The 18,021-nt window shown below is 42.4% G+C and overlaps 1 protein-coding gene and 1 long non-coding RNA gene across 20 annotated transcripts in view; one reads left to right on the forward strand and one right to left on the reverse strand.

Annotated features, from left to right (window-relative positions):
* Window positions 1-18,021, forward strand: part of cyst (rho guanine nucleotide exchange factor 18 cysts) — a 223,300-nt gene that overhangs the window by 91,996 nt on the left and 113,283 nt on the right. Inside the window, exon 1 of one of the 18 annotated variants that reach the window (XM_086974239.1) lies at window positions 6,223-6,362. The exons of the other annotated variants lie outside the window; for them this stretch is intronic. Within the exon in view, the coding sequence (XP_086830365.1) occupies window positions 6,351-6,362 (12 nt within the window). The 5' untranslated portion in view covers window positions 6,223-6,350. Of the gene's footprint in view, window positions 1-6,222; window positions 6,363-18,021 lie in introns of those variants that run through there. 18 annotated transcript variants of the gene reach the window in all.
* The window catches only part of LOC111254927 (uncharacterized), a 35,774-nt gene that overhangs the window by 3,556 nt on the left and 14,197 nt on the right, over window positions 1-18,021 (reverse strand). Inside the window, exons 3-5 of one of the 2 annotated variants that reach the window (XR_015316508.1) lie at window positions 10,616-17,563; window positions 10,127-10,275; window positions 1,027-10,016 (exon numbers count right to left, since the gene is read on the reverse strand). This is a non-coding gene — a long non-coding RNA (uncharacterized LOC111254927). Of the gene's footprint in view, window positions 1-1,026; window positions 10,017-10,126; window positions 10,276-10,615; window positions 17,564-18,021 lie in introns of those variants that run through there. The other variant, XR_015316509.1, reaches the window with a different exon arrangement.

Here is an 18,021-nt window from a genome sequence, read left to right on the forward strand (position 1 = left end):
GTTATGTCTTGCTTAGGTCTATATATGTTAAACAACATTTACTAGAACAACTGGTGGTTGGTTTACAAAAGTAACAGTAATGGCGGCCACAGTAACAGCAGGGTATTCATAAAGACTACCTCCCCCTCAGATTATACGGGATATAGAGCGAAAAATAAAGGATGAGAAAAGAAAACTGTTGCTATGGAATATCTCAATCACAGTTTTGTATGTCGACGTTTTTTGCGTCTCCAAGTCGACTGTTTCGATCAATTTGTGACTGGCGATCAGCGTCTATGGATTTGCGGACCCAGTTGCTGGTCCGCAGCGAATAACACCAGCTGCAGTGAAGCCCGTTGGCGAACCCACATACACATTATCGAAGCTATTGAGCTGCTGACAACTCTTTCGACTGGGATGCAAGTGTCTTACTAAAAAGTCTCGATGTCATTCGACGGTTATTTGTCGTCAACGATGGTTGTTATCGGGACGAGCGTGTCCGTCTGATATTGTGCTATCGGAATATAGTAGAAATTGTCTGGGAAACATAATCGAGTTTGTCTTGTTAGGCGTTTTCTTCAATCAAAAATGATTTGAGTGCCTACAGTCATCGTAGAATGATATTATGTATACATTGCTTTGTTTTGGCGACTTGCTAGAATATCTGTAACACTGCGTTCGGTCAGTGATTTCCTACATTGATTGATCCCAGGAAACAATCCAGGCGATCCTGAGGTATTTTTTTTACAGGAAAATATTATCTCGATGACATACAGCTCCTATATGGTCAACAATAGCAGCAATGATAAATATAGAAGCAATAATGATAACATTATCTACAGATCCGCAAATACGATCAAGATACATCATTTTCTGAACAAATTGTCCCCTTATCGTGGTACTATACCTCCAATATTTACTAAGTCCACTTGGACAGTATTTCGCGCATTATATGGCGAGAATTTGAGCTTTGGAGCAATGACGGTAACGTAGATCGAGCTTAACTAGGTTCTATATACTGTTCCTCTCTAATACACATCTACTTACACTTCATACTTGTCGTCTGTTTACTGGAGGTGCGGCATATGAGTTGGCTTGATGCCAGAAACACATTCACGCATACGGTGACCATCGCGTTTATGATCGTCGCGTGCTTACCGCTCGGCTGTTCTGCGGCGGCGTTCCAAGCGGGAGCAAACAGGTAACCTGCCGGCGGTGTAGGCGGGGAAGAACGTGGGCTAGCAGCAGCTAGAGCAGTAAGGATTGGCCCACTCTGAGTGCACCGCCAAGACCGACTCCATTCCTCTAAACCAGAACTCTATGTCCGACCCACGCAGCGACCGTCAAAGGCAACGACGGAAGCGTCGATAATGGGGGCGATGAGCATGGTTCCTGTTGTTGTGCCTCGGGGCAAACGAGAGTAGGCGTATGAAGACGTCCCGAGAAAACGTGGATTTATAATGAAAAACCGGCAGTAAGGCCCATTTGCAGTGCAATAACCATCAAACTAATAAAAGGCATGAAACTAAAGCGACCTCTATGACTTCAGCGGAAAAACAGCTGAAGGCAAAACTAATAAAAGAACACATTATTAATGTGAAGTGTGTAAATAATGCAATAGAATCAATCGACCGTTCGTTCTGTTATTGTGGCTGAATAATTAGCAGTCGTAATAAATGGGGCAGTACGATCCTAATAAAAATCATCCGCGTTGCGGCTCGCTATTTAATTCGACCTGATAATTGTGGATGAAGGGAATGCATAGTGATACTATATTGTGCTAACTATATAGTTCGATTCGTATATATACTTAATTCGAATAGTATATATATAAAAACATATTTGGGAAAACCATAGATTCAAATAAAAAATACAGATAAGATAAGAAGCTTCAGAACAGAGAAAATGAAGAGCACAGTTGCTTTACCATACACCTGCGTCGAGCTGCTAGCTGATTAGAGTTTAGTCTTCTGAATTTCACTTTGGTTTGGATTATCTATTCTTTCTAAGAGGACGTTGTCAATGTAGTTAGTCTATGTAGATTGAAACATCTGGGCATCGCGCACGAACATCGTGGAAAAAATCGTAAATCGATAACATGTTGTACGACTGTGGAACGAGGGTGAGGACAGTGGGGTGTAGTGGGTCACAGGCCAAAAGTAGGAGGCTCAACCCTTAGAATGTCACAACAATATTAATAATAAATCTAGACACACTTGCTTTGAACGCGTTACGAGCATGAATACTTATAGCTTATTTGGCAACGTAAGCTTTTGAAAACGTTATACTATGTGGAACGGTGACAACCAAACGAAAAAGAAAAAAGTAAGAAAAAATGCTCGATAAAACTAGTTAGTACCCGACGCCACTAGATTTCAAAGCACTCGAATTAGCTAATTTTAGTTATCTTTCCTCGTGTTATTTTTGACACACGATAATACTGGCATACGCATGCGTAAACTTAACGCCTCTGATCCAGCCATATTGGTGTAGTTTAAAACTATAATCTCGCTAAGTGTTATAAAAACGGCGGATGGGATGATACGTGAGTACGGTGCTTTAATTTTAGCGCGCCAGTGTTTTTCTACTTATTGGCCAAAAGACAGGCGAGGCCCAATAAAATACAAGATGTCGACCATTCTTGTAAAAGGCTAATGGGTGGGCGGGTAACGCCTCCGCAGATGATCGATAACTCAAAGTAAAGCACTTGATAGAGCAAGAGAACTGCTATTTCGAAGCTGCTATTAAAGAAAACAAGTGTTAGAAAGAAATGGCGAAACGGGTGTCCAGAAGATGTGGGTAAATATTATGCTTAGATTTTCACACCAGAAGGCCGTCTCTATAGCTGCTGGAATACAGTCGTCAATTTTGCAGTTTGATCACAACGCATCGAGTAGGCGCTTTTTACGGGCTCGCGCACTAATGCTCCCGTATCGTACATTTTCTGTATCGTAATGATAACAGAGATAATGGTAGCGATAGTTGCCACTTGCAGGCACTTGCAGTGCTCTTTCTGATGTCTGTCTTTTCGGACGCGTGAATCCTATTGTTCAGTTTGGCGTCTCTTCTGTCTTTTTTTTGTTGAAGAACCCCATTAGCTGTTACGGCTCCGAAATCTGCGTTCGGTGTTTTCTCTAGCTCTTTTTGTTTTTCACTTGGATGGTTGATTTATCCCTAGAAAAACATCGAAGAGGTCACGACTGAGGCTCCTCATCGGATTCATGCACCTTCAGCGCGCTCGCCAGCGTCGTAAGTTCGGTACATTGTCTTCCGCAGTTGCCAGAGATTTCGCTATTTTATGACATAGCGGCCATTGTTGCCTCACTCAGATCGCGTGCCAATGACCCATAGATGGGACGCGGCCACATTGACTCGAGCAACTGTTTTTTTTGCGCTCGGATCACCGGAACGTACTCCGTTCATCACTGTTCGTTCATCTATATATGTGTGTGTGGGTGGGAGGGCGGGTGTGTGCGCGCGTGTGTCTGTGTGTGGGGGCAACGAGATGTTCTTTTATGTGGTATGTGTGCTGATGAAGCTGAACTTGGCTGGAATCCAGCCATCAGAAATAATGACCTGTCATTAAGGCTCGTGCCTTTAATCGAAATACGACAAGACGACGCTGCTAGAAAGCGAAAAGTGTAAGTAAGGGCAAGATCGAGGTTTCAGGGGTGGCGGGTGGGCTGGGGGGTAGATCTGTTACCACTGGGAAGATATTGAAGCTATAGGACAATGATTCCACGGAAGATTGTAATAAAAAAATAATGACATTAGTACAGTATATTGAGTGTGGGCACGTATTCGGTAACCGACACGCTTGTAAAATATGCTAAGTTTAACATGGAACTTTCAAGTACTCTCAGGTTAGCGGCTGCTACGGTGTGCTGCCATTTCGTCTTATGTGTAAATGTGTTTTACTTATTGCCACCTTGGAGGCTCCATGTGGATAGAACTGCATGTAGAACTTCTTCTGGTTTGTACTTTATGTTAATGGCAGCGGTTAGAAACTCATGTAAAACCTTGACATTTATGTAGTGATTGAAGCCCAAGCTATTCCTTGGAAGGCCTAATTACAAGTGACGAGTTGGCGAGACAACTGTCGATTGGATCTAATTCAAAATCACTAGCTCGATAATAACCAAACGAAGTATTCCATCGGTAGTCTCGTGACTAAGCCAGACTGGGCATATCTTACCAGAAGATCAATGACGAATAGATTCCCTATGGAAAACATTGTTCAGTAGATTCTCAATAGTCACGAATAGGTTCAACTGTTGCTACGGGTGTCGATCGCGAACTATTTATATCAATTTTTGCTATTGCGTTTGACCGTCATTCTTATAAGTATCTATGGAAATTTCTTTTAATATTATTTGCACAACGTAATTTTTCCACTGAGATTTTTCAGCTTTGATTTTAATAACAGGAGAGGCTTCTTTGACCTACGTGCGCGTTTTTTTTTTTAAGTATTTTAAGAAATCTAGACTTATTTAAGCTTTAGAGAAAACTTCGAACGCGCAGAGACGTGCGAATAGGTAGATGCAGTATATGAGCGTATGTTTACAATCTTAATTATAGAAGCAAAAAATTTAACAATAGCTGTATCCTTGAGATATGCTACTGGGTAAGGAGTCTGAACAATTTGAAGGTCACTGGTAATGACAGATTCGACAAGCCGACAGACCGCATAGGAGGGTTATGTTAAGTGAAATGGTACTATCTTTCTTCTTTTTCTGGAAAAAACCCCACAGCAGAAGCATGACAACAAACCGGTCTTGGAAAGACTAACTTCGTCCGGACACTTCTCGGCACTCACTGTCTACCCATCAAAAGTAGCTTAACCGAATAGTGTGTCTGAATTGCCGAATCTGAAGTGCCGAAAATTAGAAGGTCGCGGTAGGGTTGCGACGACGTAGCTGAACTGAGGTTAGAAAAAAACGTCCTCCAGTACGTGTGTTGGACGCGTCAGCGAAACGAAAAATAAGATAGAAAAAAAACGAAAGGAGCTGGAGAAGAGCACTAGCTTAGGCCGAAAGCAGTTTTTGAGCTTTTTTTTTTAAAGAACAGACGTAAGTAGAAAGTAGCCGTTATACTGGCACCGGTTCTCGATGCCCCGTTTTATGAGCGCTATCCCTTATGGATATGGCCTAGTGCCTCCTTACGGGAGTGGCCCAATGTTTCATTCGAAGGTGGAGATGTTGGCCTTGCGTTTCAATACTGCTAACCTCATCGTAAGCAGGACGAAAACAACGCCCTCTCCGGCTTTTCCATATCGAGACTGCTGGTCACCTCCTCTCCAGAGCATTCTGAACTCTCACTCTGAACCACTGTCAGTTTTAATCGCTCGTTCAGCTTTGAGAGCACAAGCGGCGAATCAAGTTTTGCTTTTACGGTAAAAATACTACACTGGTATGAACTATCTTTGCTTCGGATCTCTGCTGGTGCTACTGAGAGCCTCTATTGAATGGTACGCAAATTACCCGGAGTGTGAGCGCATAGAAGGCGAGCCAAAAACAGTGAGCAATGATTCAGTGAAGACGCCATCAAATGTATTTGTCCGGCGTATTGATTTCATCGAGCAACGTAAATAATTGTCCAGAACGTATGACATAGATCAGCCGCCCGCTGACGCAAAAAAGGGCTAGCGTAACCCGTGTAGACTGTAAAGGGCAATAATCAGCAATTGCGTACAACAGATTCGTGCGTAACGTAACCGAAGTTAGTGCTGACGAACTAGAAGCAGATAATTACAGATATATAATGTTGTTCTGATGCTAATCATGATTCTGATTTTCCATCGTAAGGATCTCTGTACTTCCTGTATACGTAAGTGTTTTTGCGTCCATCTGCTCTGGAACACAAAATCTTCCCTGAATATGTTACCTAACGGAACTGGCGTCCGCCCATGGTAGGACATTGTGATCAGACAGTGAGCCACCGGATTTGAAGCCTTCGGGACCAGCCTCATTACCCTCTGTTAGTGCCGCTACTCGAAACATATACTAGAGTCTCTGTGCTGCACGGCAAAACTCAGTCAAGCTCGCTGGACTTCGCTGCTCTTGGTGGACTGTCCTGGATGACGACCTAGTTAAACAAGCAATATACGAAGACCTTGCTTTTTTATGTAAACCTGAAACCTAGCAGTACCGAGCATCCATCGAAACCAGCAAAAAAGTATCACCAGCAAGCAGCCAGATAAGAGAACGACTAGAAATTTAGAGTACCGTTTGTAATTTGAATTGTGAGCCTGAGTGTCTCCGCCTGTGAGTTCTACTATGTGTATAACTTCTTGCTTTTCTTCACAAAACAACCGGCGGCTAAAGCAAACCTCTTGAAAGGAGCAGAAAGGCTCATCGTTTCGGAATTCTGCAATGGTCATACTGGTACGTGGCAGAGAAGTGTTGATGGTGTAATAGAACGTAGAGATCAGAAAGAGGCAGTTTGATACAACGACGAAGCACCGACTTGGAGGCCCAACGGGTCATAATGCGGTAGCCCTTTCTGGGAGCTAGTTACCTAAACGAAATGTAACTCTAGATGGTAACCCGCTAGCTCATTCTCTTTAAAAACTTCAGCTTTTCATTCCCCGCACCCGCATTTGTACTAAACGTACGACCAACAAAAAAAATGCTTAGAATAAAAAGGTTTAGATTTGTTCACTAAATTTATTTGCTATTTTGTAAAACTACCCTCGAAACAACAGAGACCCAATCGTTTTGCTGCTCTCGGTGTTATTGCTGTTCTTGGCCAATGGCACGTTAAGGACCCGTGTACATTCAATAGCGCAACATCGTTGTCAGCAGGACATTTGTCTTTGACGGAGCCTTCAAAAATTATTATTGTGGGATTTTACTTATAACGTTAAAGGAGAGAAACTCGGGTAAACATCGTCTGGGTGTTAAACAGCACACGGCTCATTTGTAGAGCAAAAAAAAAAAGGTCAAAACAAAATAACGAATTCATAGCGCTGTTTCAATACATTTACCAAGCTATGCATTATTAGCGTACAGTAAGAAACTACATAGGTGTAGACCGTGAAGTTTGCTATCTACACCGCATATATCAGAAAACAGAAGCTACAAGAGCCGTAGTCGTTATCTTACACATTGAATGACTGATAGTTCAATGCTAAAATAGTAGCTCAACGATTTCGACTGTAAAAAAAACCTTCAAGCTCTATAAACTATACTAAAAAAAGAGGAAGCGTGCAGTAACACAATACATATATATATACATTCAACTCCGCTGCTTCGATGCTACAATATTTTCCACTGAACGACCAACCATATACAGTTACGGAGGTTCGCCCTCGTTAGGACTCTAAGGTTACTGAGCGCAAAAGCTTATCTACTGATCAGTAGAACTTCAGTCATCAGTGACCCATCGACTCGTTAATTAGCCTTTCATATGGCGACCGTACTGGCAATGGAGACAATACCGGCGTCGCCTTTTCCTGTCCTACCTGCCATGTTAGTAGGTAAAGCACTTACGGCAAAGCTCGTGTTAGTAGCGCTTAACTTGTGGTTAAGTAATAATAATCGCAGTGTGACAATTCTAATATTAATGTGCTGTACTATACGATATATGCCACTGCCTGCGCTACAGACAGATGGCCCAGGTCAAACCATGTATAGGTCGCTCCGGGGAAGGCTTTCTAGGCGACAGATATGGCCGCCAGTGAACGAATCATCCGCACGGGTCCATTTGCATTACCTACGTTGTTCTCTTCTGTATTTCGATCACTGCTGCGTAGAGAGTCTGTCTATACGATCGGCTAGATTGATGACGACTTTTTGCGTTACTGTAGTGAAGGCTGTAAGCGCACCTGTCTATCTCTGATTAACAGTAGAATATATATATATATATAGGAGAGAGAGAGAGAGAGAGAGAGCAAAGTGTGTTACAGGCTATGCGCACTTTGCATATTACTTATGAGCACAGATAGAGGCAATTGCAGAGGGCATTGCTTCATTCTTTAACGTTTCGCATTTATCAACCCTTTCGTTATCATAGCGCTAATGTGCTGAGAGGTGATAAACTGCTCTAGAATACAAAATTATTATAATACTACGTATATATATATTATCTGTTTTACTACCGGCCACTATGACGTCAGTTTCCATCTTAAGAAAGGGACGAATCATTACACTCGTTGTAATAAAATCGCTGATAAGTTTGACGTGTGCACTGATAACTCTCACAGGATGCAAATGGGGCAAAACGTATTCACTAGGGGTCACATACATCAGGTGTGCTTCATGAGGATTTGAAGAGTTTTTAAGTTAATCTGAACGAAGATTTTAAAATGTCTTATTATACAAAATTCGTCCCCTCTCGAAATGGATCTCCGCACATTTTTAGTAGATACGCGCAAAGGTATATGCGGGAAAGGATACAAGAAAGGGTTATATATTTAGGATAAATGTCGCTAAACAAAACACAGCGAGATAGCTAGACGCCAATTCGAACGATTAATGTGCTTATGCTATACAAGCACATTAATCATTTCTCTACGGCAGGAAGAAATATACGGATGACATGAAATTATACGAGAAAGAAAACTGATGGACGATTGAATGCAGTCCATGGGCGATGTAATCAGGACCTATCCTGCTAAGGTTTCATTTAATAGTAGAAGAGTTTTTATGTTTACTTCAAGCACGGCCTGCATTTGGTATTAAGTGATGCTTAACAAACAACGACAACCACTACGGAACATCGGCCTCTAGCGGCAGTATCAGCAGCAGTAGTCAATATTCCCCTTTTTTCCTTGACGTGGAATAATGTTGTCTGAAGATCACAGAATCATGGGTCAACAGTTTCGATAAGTATCAGCCTTGCCGGATATTTACCTACAGATCATCGTGCCAAGCATTATTCGGCCCACCCTATTTAGAACCCACTTATTTGTATGAAGGAACGACAAATAGATTGGAATAAGATGTTGATAGTGGCTAAAGTTTTCCGGCATTAATATCCTTTTTGGACAGCACCAGCACTATCAAAGAACGTGGCGAATACTCGGCCTGCCTGAGCATATACATATACACGTACGCACGCATACCTATACAAATATAAATGTTTGGTTTATACCGTCATGTTCTTCACTATGACATACGTATATTTGGCAGTTGATAGGCAATATTTGACAAGCTGGCTCGTTGCCCCAGGCATTTTGCCCTGCTTCGCTCTGTTCGTTTATCGCGCAGATAGAGGAATACAGTTCTGCAGAGTGGATTGCCACGTCACAAACAAACTGTTTTGTCGCTGATTCACTTCAATCAACCCTCCTTGCACCCGTTCTATCCTCATAAATATCCCCATTGTTGCCGTAGCTTTTGTCTTCAGCTTAACATTATCCTTTTTTGTTTCCTAAAGCTCCACGCAAACCGGCCTATACCAGTTTTTGTCCCTGGCCCAACGAAGTTGCTTTGTGTCGCCCGCTCTCTTCATCCCTCTTTGATTTCGTAATTAACGAACTCTGAAGGACGGCACGAATTCGAACTGTTTGCCGACATGCTAATGATGGTTGAAGGCATTAGCTAGCCTAATTCGAGGCGACGCTTTGTGGACAGACGCGCAGACACGAATACAGCAACGTAAGGGGCTGGAAGAGAGAAGCAAAGGAAACGTGAGAGAGCAAAAAAAAACGAAAGCACCAAACCTGGCCCGTGACCGCTATCGCGTTCACCTCAGTTAACGACACAACTCGCCTTCGTTACTTTCATCAGCGTTGTTGCTGTTCTAGCACCGACTTTTCCAGCGTTGATCCGATATGCCTAGTCATTTTTAATGTAATGATCCACGAAAATGACGCAGGACTCTTCCACCAGGTGTCGCCACGGCTCCTCGCTGGTGAACGGGTTTAGCCGAACACTGCCTTCGGGAGTACTAGCTCCGTCAGACACCTTGTGGACGCTTCTATTTTCTTGTTCTATTTCGTTCTACTTTACTCTTCTGTGAGTTCCTCTCGACCACGAGAAAGCTGGGGAAACCGTTGGGTTTGGGAAGTCGGGAGGGTAAGCGGCCTCCGAATCCTGCAATTACGCCTTCAGATTTTAGACACAAACAACTATGGCTGATGCCCTCTCTATTTGTTTATTTTTAAATAGAAAAAAAATATTGATTTAGATTAAAAATAACTAACCTGCTCGGTTGACGGCGATGAGTTAAAGAAGATAGTAGCTGATACAGTTTATTTCCCTTGGTAAAAAGAAATGTTTGAAGTGTCCACTTTCGCTTTCTGCATTGCTGGCTCGATGTTTGTCCTTGATTTTTGTTACTTACTTCTTCTCTCTATATATAAGGTAAGAATAACTCAATATTACAAACGGGTGCTAGGTCTACCTGGCTACTAAAAAAACCGTGTAGCAATGAAAGTCGAAGGACAAAGGTCCTATTCTGAAAAATCGTATTGCCAATCTATAACTAGATAAACATTAGCTGTGTTTCATGAACCTTCATACTCAATATAAATTGTACAAGTATTTATTATTATACAACTATGTATAATTATATATAACAATTGTCCACTCCGGGTTAGATGTTTGAACCAGAATGTATACATACATTTATGTTATTAATAATTACGAAAAGTCAGCGTACGTTTCTCTTGACTTTCTTACTTAATACTTACTGCTACTACTGTGTTGTGTCGCTTCGTAGTCATCGTGGAACTATCTAAGGAACTACTTCCTGCAACTATTCACTTGCGCTTATGCCAAGAAGGCTCCGACCTTAGCGATATCATCATAATAATCGTCGCCGATCTCCTGTCGTCTATCTATGTAATATCCAGACGGTTCTGTTCATCACGCCACTATATCTGGATACTACCTAAACCTTAGCAGTCGGCGATTTGCCGTGTCCGACATGAACGAATGGGGATATCTAGCTATCGTGCGCCCCATGAAGAACGCGGCCACTGCAACATCTTGTTTTGCACCGCAGCCAAATAGGGCTTGTCTGGAAAACAAGTCTACACTGCTGTCGACTCTATGCCACTGGTACGGTAAAAAGAATGCCTTAAATTGCACTATCGCCATCCTGGAATTCAACATTGTCAACATTTCCCAACTCACTACTTCTGACTTTTCGCGAAAAAAAAAGCTAGCTGAAAGTAACTGCTCGGATCTGAGGAGCTGTCCTCAGACAGCTTCTACCAACCGAAAAAGAAAAGACTTCGCAAAAAAAGCATGAAAAAGTAAAAGACGGGATACAGGGAAATAAAGGGCTGGAGTTTGTGCCTATTTTGGATACATTTTGAAGCCTTCGAGCAGGGCCAGGGGTAAACTTCTCGTTGGAAAGTGAAAGTGCATAAGAAAGCGGCGTCTATCTTATGCCCTGTCCTTTGCCAGCTCCAAAAAGGCAGACGTTATCCATTCAAATATATAAATTCGTTTTTTTTTTAACTCAAATGGAATAAACTGAGCCAAAAAATAGAAGAATGCAGGGAGCTAGGCGCAGGTCTAGTGTCCTTCTCAACTCTCTGAAAACAAATATCTAAGTGAAAAACCCTACTCTCGGGTATGCATAAAATACTCGCCTGCTCGTGTTCAAATATCGACGTTTATAACATTATTGATGGCAGGGTCTTGCTCTGGGATATATTAATCATAAGGCTCTTGCCAAGCTGGCCAGATAGAACGCATACATAAACTGGAGCAGTTAGTTATATACTGTTAAGCTAATTATGAGTCGAACGGAGGTGACACAATATCGAAAAGGATCTGCTATTGAAATTTTCTTTACAGGTTTTCTGTTGGCATATTGAAAGGTTCAGAGGGCATGGACCAACCCATTGGTCATTGGCGAACCATTGGCGAAGTCACAGGAAAACCGCTATTGGCAAATATGAAGGTGCATAAGAATAAAATGACCTTAGTGATGAGATTCAGTGGACGGTATCTCAGTTGTGGTTCACCTTTGACTGTCGTCATTATTCATTGTCCGCTGTGATCAGGCTGTTATGTAGTAGGCATTGCTTGCCGCCACTGGGCCAAGCGTGGCCGCGTATGAAATAGGGCCTTCCTGGTTATTCGATTTGTGCTCCCCTCTTCGTAACCTACGCGCGGTCCTTTGTCCGTTAGCGCTATCCTCTGAGTGTCCTTGGCGTACACGTCGCGTTAGTTCCTGTTGGGTACCCATAGGCGGACGTCGCCTCATTTCCAGCTATACAGAGTCGACGAATGAAGCCAGCAAGTGTTCGTGTGCCCATAATTTCGTTGAAAACTCGAGGGCGCATTCAAGGTTCAGTTGGAGCGCAACGAGGTGGCTGTCACAGTAACCGTCGCTTCGCTGATCCCACTGACATCCTCTATAACGGAAGCAGATACGGCTAGCCTGACACATACCTATACGACCATTTCTGCCGCATACCCCTCCGCTATTAGTCAACCGCTGCCGAGGGTGGTATTGATGGAGTGTTAAGAACCATCGGCAGATTTCGGTTCCGTTGCTGTCTCATTATTGTTACGCGCTCCTGGTGACTTGTCTTTCATTAGTTCGCTTTGATTGGCCTCTATCTCTGCTCTAGGCGTTTCCGTCGAAAAGATACGCTAGAGATGGCAGGCGCCTAACAGACATATCTACTCGTATGTCCACACAGTAACTAATACCAACGTTGCAGCATATCTTCAGACGTTATTCAAGAGGACAGAATTTTATGATACATGATATTTATACCAGTTCTTTTCCTCGCAATGTCTTAGCAAAAAGTCAAGATGAGCTTCTAGCTACATTGCAGCGGCTTGTTCCTGCATATGCTCTTCTTTTCTGGGTCTTTGAAAAGAAGAAAGAGCGTGGAGAGAGAGGGAGAAGGATACGGTGAGCAACGTAATACGTTGTATTGTTCTGTTGGTTAAAGGGGGTAAAGCAAGACATCGTCCACGGGTTGTCCTCAGCAGCTACCTTCAAGAGAACGTTGTGGGCCAAGGTGTGGTGGTTACAGAAACTGCAGTAATCCCATTTTCATCCGAAGTCATCTGCGGGAGCAGTGGTGCCGGTCCTGATTCAGGCTGGCCACATCCCAAATGATGAGCAACGACTTCCCGTCTGTCCCTTCCTCAAAGAGTTACTGCCAACTGCCGCCATCGCCTTGAAGCGGCAGGCGCTACAAGTTGGCGACAGCAGCAGAAGCAGGAAACAACCCTTATATTTCATACCCAAATCCCGTTTCACCGGAACCACGAACATGGCTTGTATACGACCTTGATAAATGTCTATGACGATGTTGTGTATATGATACTCAGTTTCAAAAGGAAGGAATTTGGATCGAGATCCGAATTTCCAAAAAAAGGCTTGGAATAATGCTAATTTTAACTCCTGCCGCAGAGTACCCACGAGAGTTCGTTTTGTAACTTTGGCCGCGTTTCAGTCTTGGTTAAGGTTTACTTTCGATATGGATTTCCGTATTGTTTTTGTGCCGAATTCTGGGGAGATAGGCTGATGTCGCAGCGACATATAGGAGCCAAGCGGAACAAATTGGAATTTTGATTGGCGAAAAATATTTCCGAAGGAAATTTGGGCAAATTATATACGAGCTTATACTGTATTTCATAATTGACTAAGGCGACCTTGGTTTGTTTCCTTCGAAGCAGTTTGAAACTTAGTTTGGATTTATTTCGAGCATTGTTTTTGTCATACATCAAAAGCACTGACGCACTTTGCAACTTAACACTAACTGTAGCGTAAAAAAAAAGTTCAGCAATTGCTCTGAGCACAATTGCATGGTTGTTACTAGTTACCTGTATTGGAACAGTCAGCAGTGGAAATTGTATCCAGTTAAGAGGTATTGCGATTATAACCTCTGCTAACATTATTCGCTCAATGTTTTTTTTTTTTTTCGTAATACTGCTACTGCTGCTCTTGTTGTTATTTGCTCATTTTCTATCGCTGCGCTCGTTCGAGATCGTTGTTGCGGTGCTGATAGCAAACAGGCCTCAGTTCTAGTCTTAATCTGCTTATCCAGTGTCCAAGCGGCCTCTATCACTCAGCTGATCGCAGCGACAGTATTAGCCGGTGCGACAGTGGTACCAAGAATTATAACTATGACGTACAGCGCTGGCAGTCCATGTAGAATAACTGATGGTAATTTTATTTGATTAATCTGATTTTGCCTCGGGCGTCCGTTGCTCATCTGTCTTATCGATGTCTATCGATGTAGTGCGCGAACGCCCGAGTTGGGGCACCCAATCAGCCACTCGTCGTGCCTGCCCAATGGTACCGATATGCCGCTGCCAGCTGGTTGTTTGGTAATGAAGCTCGAACACTTTGTCCGCTACAAAATTTTGATAACAACAAGTTGTCAATGTGAAATTATTGCCGAATTACTAAATGTTGCAAGCGTAGTTTTATGGAAACGCAGTGCCCGATTAGCTGGGTGTCACCGTAATGCGCATGGATTAATTCTAACAAAAGTGCAGAAAGCTAATGCGAGAGAGAACATTCCACGCGGCAGGGTCGCAGCGTTCTAGCTAGTGTAGGCTACCAGGAAAGCTATGCGGCCGAGGCCAATTTGAACGTGCTGTGAATTTCAAAATGGTCACTGTTTCTGATAGCGTTCGATGCTCACTAAGAATATAAGGGCGTTGAAAAATCCTTCCTTTTCTTCTTCTTTGGGGAAAGCTGGAGAGTTAGTGAGGGAGAGAGAGAGAGCGAGAGAGAGAGAGAGAGAGAGCGACAGAGAGAAAAGTAGACGAAGTGTTTGCCTGCTACTGACCAACGCATCCCATAAAATAACGACTCAGCAGCTTCCCTCCAATCATTGCAATCTCAGCTTATCTATCATATTCGTATTATATAATAATGTTGCCAGAGATAAAATCGATTCGAGAGGCATAAATGCAGTGGGTTGCCCATGTGCAGACGTTTACTAGAAATTAGTAAAAGCTAAAAATTGTCCTCCTCCGGCGTGTGTGACTGTACCCGGAAGTTCAGACGAAGGTGACAATGAAATTTGCTTCGAGTTAATCCTATGAGCAGCACCATTATAAATTGTTTTTACTCGTACTGTTGGGCCTACCTGTCGCGGTTTATCAGCTGCATATGAGTGAAAAGCAATCTCTAACGAGGCCTTCGAGAATGAATAAATAATTCCATCAAATATTGAGCCAGCAATTTCTGTTGTTGTCCAGCTGCGGCTTTAGATGTTCACGCTGCAAAAAAACGTTTCTTTGAAATTTTACGATTAAAAGAGTGAAATGTTCATGTGTTAATTAATCACACTCCAGTTTCTTGAACATTTGTTCATTGAAGCCTTTTTAATGAAACTGAATATCTGAGTGGCAACCCCACATGCCATGCTTTATGTGTCTATGTACTACACATCTAATGCACTGCTTGAACAGTTGCGATTTCAACATGCCGGCGTTTTTCCTTTCGAACAATGCGCTGTTACTGTTCATTTTTTCCCCGTTAATTATTGTAGCAGTTTTTGTTTCTCTTCATAAATTTGCCTCAAATGCTTTTATCCATCTGCTGCAGTCCCTTTTCAACAGCATAATGACAGGGGGATCAAATGAATTCATGAATTAAATTATGGAAACACGCAAAATCGGGCCTTGAGGGTGGACGCAGTCAAAACAGAGGACAGAGAAATGAGGACATTTTACCTGAATTCGCTACCACTGAAACGAAACAAGGTGTTCGCTCCCAGTTTAAAACACGAGCACAACCCGAACCGATGAGGCACCACCGAACTGTGTTTCTATTATATGTCTCGGTCTTCCTTTTCTATTTGTGTTTTCTTTTTCATTATTCTTTGACTCCAGAAAAAGGAATTCAGCCAGAATTTTTAATATGCTCCTTGGCAAAAGGAAAATAATAACGTAGCAGCCCAAATCTGAGTCTCTGTGCCCCTTAGGCAAGTCCGCTTTATCGGAGATTTTATACGGATGAGTCAACCGGAGGATATGTTCGATGAAAATCTAGATTGGCCTGGGCGTTCAGGCAAAGTAGCTTACTGGACTGGGACAGAGGCCGACTGCAGTGTACTAGCAGGATAGCGACGGAGGATACATCGGGGGAAAGCGCGGAAAATAAGCTGTGCTGGGCCGTATGTGATTGAACAATGGCCTGAATAGGGCATCGACAAGAAAGCATTGGGCTTTTCCTTTGAGAAAGAAAAACCACTAGCAGCCAATGTAGCAACAGACGCAGTAGAGGCTCAAGCAGCTGGTGTAACCCTTTGCTAGGCTGCTTTCGTTCTCCTGTTGTATAATCATTCTTGAAATGGGCGCATCTCTAGTGCCAAGTACTCAGTCTCGTTATAGATGCATTAAATAGATTATGACACATTTGAGACAAACACGTTTATGATTTTTATTATCAATATCATTGGCAAGCGACGCGTGTTTGCCTTGTTAAGTGGTACATTTACTGACAAAGAAAAATAAGCGTTTTTTTTTTTGCAGTTTCTAGGAGTAAGTTCCAACTACGTATTACACTAAAGCAAGGTATAATTGGAGCACAGAGAATAGGCTGGACTTTTCTCGATTTATATATTTTGTGTATTAGAGCCTCAGTGGTACTGTTCAATTAAGCAGCGGTAAAAAATGAAATTGTGCGTTTAATTCTTAGTAGTTTAACATGAAGGAATTGATTATTATATGGTTATTATCTAACATTTACGTGCCCATGGAAGACTTTATTGTCTCCTCCGATTTACCTGTGTGTCCGAGTGCCACCGCACGCTTTTTTGTTACATTCGATACGTTTAAACATTACAACGGCTTAGTGATCGCAATAGTATAACAGCAGTGGTAGTGCGTACCTCACCAGATGTGCACGGAGTCAGTAAGGCTATATAGAGCGCCCTTGTTCTTTTTTTCGCCTTAACACAACACCATAATATCAGCAAGGACGTTACGTTATTCAGCGGTTACGTATTATCCATTTGGCGGTTTCTTTGTTTGCTGCATCCGTCTAACCGTGGCATGGAGTCGAGATCTCGAAGTCGTCGCCGTTGAGAACATTAGGTCTGAGCTTTTTCCACTAGTCTTCTTCGAAGAGAGATCGATTACCTGTGCGAAGGGTAGAAAATGATATAAAAGAGAAATGTGCAATAGAAGTCGTCGTCGTCGTTGTCGACACTTTCGTCGCTATCGATATCGATGCTGTCGTTATTGGTCCTGCCTGCCTTTACCGTCGTTTCGCGTTCCAGGATGATGCTTGCTTTTGACGAATATTTTTTCCGTTGTTTAGCGTAATCAACCCCCGAATCCGAATCCTCTCCCGTTTTTCGGCCACCGTTGCCGCCCGCCCACATTCTAATTAAAATATCGCAGCGAAGCCACCCCTCGACTTCCGCCGCGGAGTTGAGCGGGTAGCAACGCGGCTTGAAGCGTGAATTTTCTTTTATAGATATCTACCGTAGAGGCTGTTTTACCTTGATTACATGCATGACCAGTCTTGTCTGTCGCTTCTGATAATGCTGGGATTCATATCAATAGCAGCTAAATGAATGGGGTAAATTCAGATAAATAAATATGGACATACTCTCTCACTCAGATAACTAGATGAGGTGGTCAGAGGTTCTGCTGGTCTTTTCTTGCTTTGTTTAGCAGGGCCACTATGAGCAACAACGCTGTAAACAATGCCAATAATAATATGAATATTTACTTTTTGTTAAGGTGTTAATTTGTTATCAGGGAGTAGTAAGCGTATCACTGAATAAATTTTAGAACCGAAATTATAGAATTGGGAATCTCAATAAGTGCAATTTATCTACATATGTTTTTCTTCGTTTTCTAAAATCCTGTGCCGGCGATATCAGTACATTTTTTTGTAAAGTCCCACGAAATAGGCCTTTCTTAAATGATAATCCCTAATGTATACTGAATTATTAACAATGTTATAAATATTTTTAATGGAAGCTTGGAAAGTGTTTGCGCACAAAATCAGAAATGCTATTAAATAATTAAAATATATGTATGTTTTCCGTTTTCAGGTGAGTACTGAATCTGCTGATGATCTAAGGTAGTACAATTAGGGGTAAAATTTAGTACGAGATTCATACGATGTCTTGTGGTACAAGGGAAATAT

The sequence above is a fragment of the Varroa destructor genome, unplaced genomic scaffold (assembly GCF_002443255.2).
Source record: "Varroa destructor unplaced genomic scaffold, Vdes_3.0 BEIS01000007.1, whole genome shotgun sequence".
NCBI lineage: Eukaryota > Metazoa > Arthropoda > Arachnida > Mesostigmata > Varroidae > Varroa > Varroa destructor.